Source organism: Merops nubicus, unplaced genomic scaffold, assembly GCF_000691845.1.
Source record: "Merops nubicus isolate BGI_N331 unplaced genomic scaffold, ASM69184v1 scaffold44495, whole genome shotgun sequence".
NCBI lineage: Eukaryota > Metazoa > Chordata > Aves > Coraciiformes > Meropidae > Merops > Merops nubicus.
In genome coordinates this window covers 1-1,577 of record NW_008611104.1, presented here as the reverse complement: position 1 = coordinate 1,577, position 1,577 = coordinate 1, and the positions used below count along the sequence as shown (strand labels likewise).

General features: G+C 37.5%; 1 protein-coding gene across 1 annotated transcript in view; it reads right to left on the bottom strand.

Annotated features, from left to right (window-relative positions):
- Positions 1–1,396, bottom strand: part of NDUFAF5 (NADH dehydrogenase (ubiquinone) complex I, assembly factor 5) — a gene marked incomplete at its 5' end in the record, with an annotated part of 6,029 nt that extends 4,633 nt beyond the window's left edge. Inside the window, 3 exons of the mRNA XM_008941113.1 lie at positions 420–523; positions 618–665; positions 1,333–1,396. Coding sequence (XP_008939361.1) covers positions 420–523; positions 618–665; positions 1,333–1,396 — 216 coding nt within the window. The remainder of the gene's footprint in view (positions 1–419; positions 524–617; positions 666–1,332) is intronic.
- Between the last annotated feature and the right edge of the window lie 181 nt (positions 1,397–1,577).

Below are 1,577 nucleotides of genomic sequence, written 5' to 3'. Positions count from 1 at the left end.
GGAAAGTGAATAACTGTTACACTAAGTATGTTTCAAAACCCAAGGCAACGAACTAGCTTCTCAAGCTGCACAAGTTCTGAAATGCCTGCCTAAAACTGATATTAAGTAACACCAGAAGTTCATACAAACAGCTCTATTTTTTTTCAAGTTGACAAGATGCTAGTCCTGGAGATTAGTTTGTCAAAATGCAGGAGAGAGAGGAGAGAGAAGCTACACGAATTTTGAAGGAAAACAAACAAACAAGAAGCTGCAAGACAGCAGTTTTCCCTAATATATATTCACTAGCTATGAAAGTATATTTCTTACTGCTGTTTAATAGACCAGTAATCTTTCTCTTTTTGTTAAAGTTACCCTGAAAAGAACATCATACAACATCTTGAACCAAAAAAACCTAATGTACATAAATGATTAACACATACCTTAAGCTGCTAAGAACAATATCAAATGTATCTTCTTTGAAAGGAAGGAATTCCTCATCAGCCACAACACTGACCGTAGGGATTTCACATTCTACAGCATTTTTCTAATGTTGGGTTAGAAAACATAAATTAGAAACTAACTTTTTTTTTTCCAGTTGTATGTAACTGAGGAGCATTAGCATTCAAAAAACTACTTACTAAAGCATTCTCTGCAATATCAACTTGAATAAGTTTTTCAATTGTTTCCTGAAATAAAATTTTAGAAGCGTATTAAGTGTTTCAGTTGTTTTGTAGGATGAGAGTAGTAATTTTTTTTAATGATTACACATAATTATAATAAGTTAGAAGGAATCTCTTGCACACCTGATAAAAACATCATATAAAGCTCTTTTCCCCCCAACATAGTACTTATTAACTGCTCCCAGGAAGAGCAGCTGAGATAGAAGTAGTACAAGAAATGTGTTCCTTGTTTTTAGGTATAGCTTCAGTCAAACATAAATCACAGACTAACAGCCAAGGCAATGACTTTACTCACAGTGTGGCTCACGAAGGGTAAACTCTTCACTTCTTAAAAACCTCCATGATGCCTCTCTTTAACAACTAAGTGCTTCTATTAAAGACTGATGGGAAAAGAAGCATCCTCCCCTACTCAAAGGTAGAAGTTCACTGTCACATAACAGATAGCTTCTCTTACATTACTATCTGTCTAGTCTCGGGGACAATACAGGCTAACACCCTACACAACACACTTCTCTGGGTTGGAGCGACAGATATGACATGATGGGAAACAGGAGTTGTCTCATCAAAATTCAGGGGATTGTTTTAAGTTATAATCAATAAAATAATCAAATAATAAACCCGAGAAATAAACATGCATCTGTTTTAAGGCTTTTGAGGTATGGAGAGATGGTACCTTGGTTAAATGCTTTGCTATGTAACCTTTTCCAGAGCCGACATCCAAAGCAAGAGGAAACGTTCTGAAGAACAAGTTTAGCAACATAAAACATGAACAATACGTGAAAGTTTCAAGCTATACAGTGTATTAAGCCTTGTCGGGCAATTTCCCAGCGCTTTTTCGTCTCCGCTTAGAGTCTCCGCTCCGAGGCGGCGAGCGCTGGAGAAGGCTCCTCCCGAGGGCCGCCGCCGCCCTTACCTGGG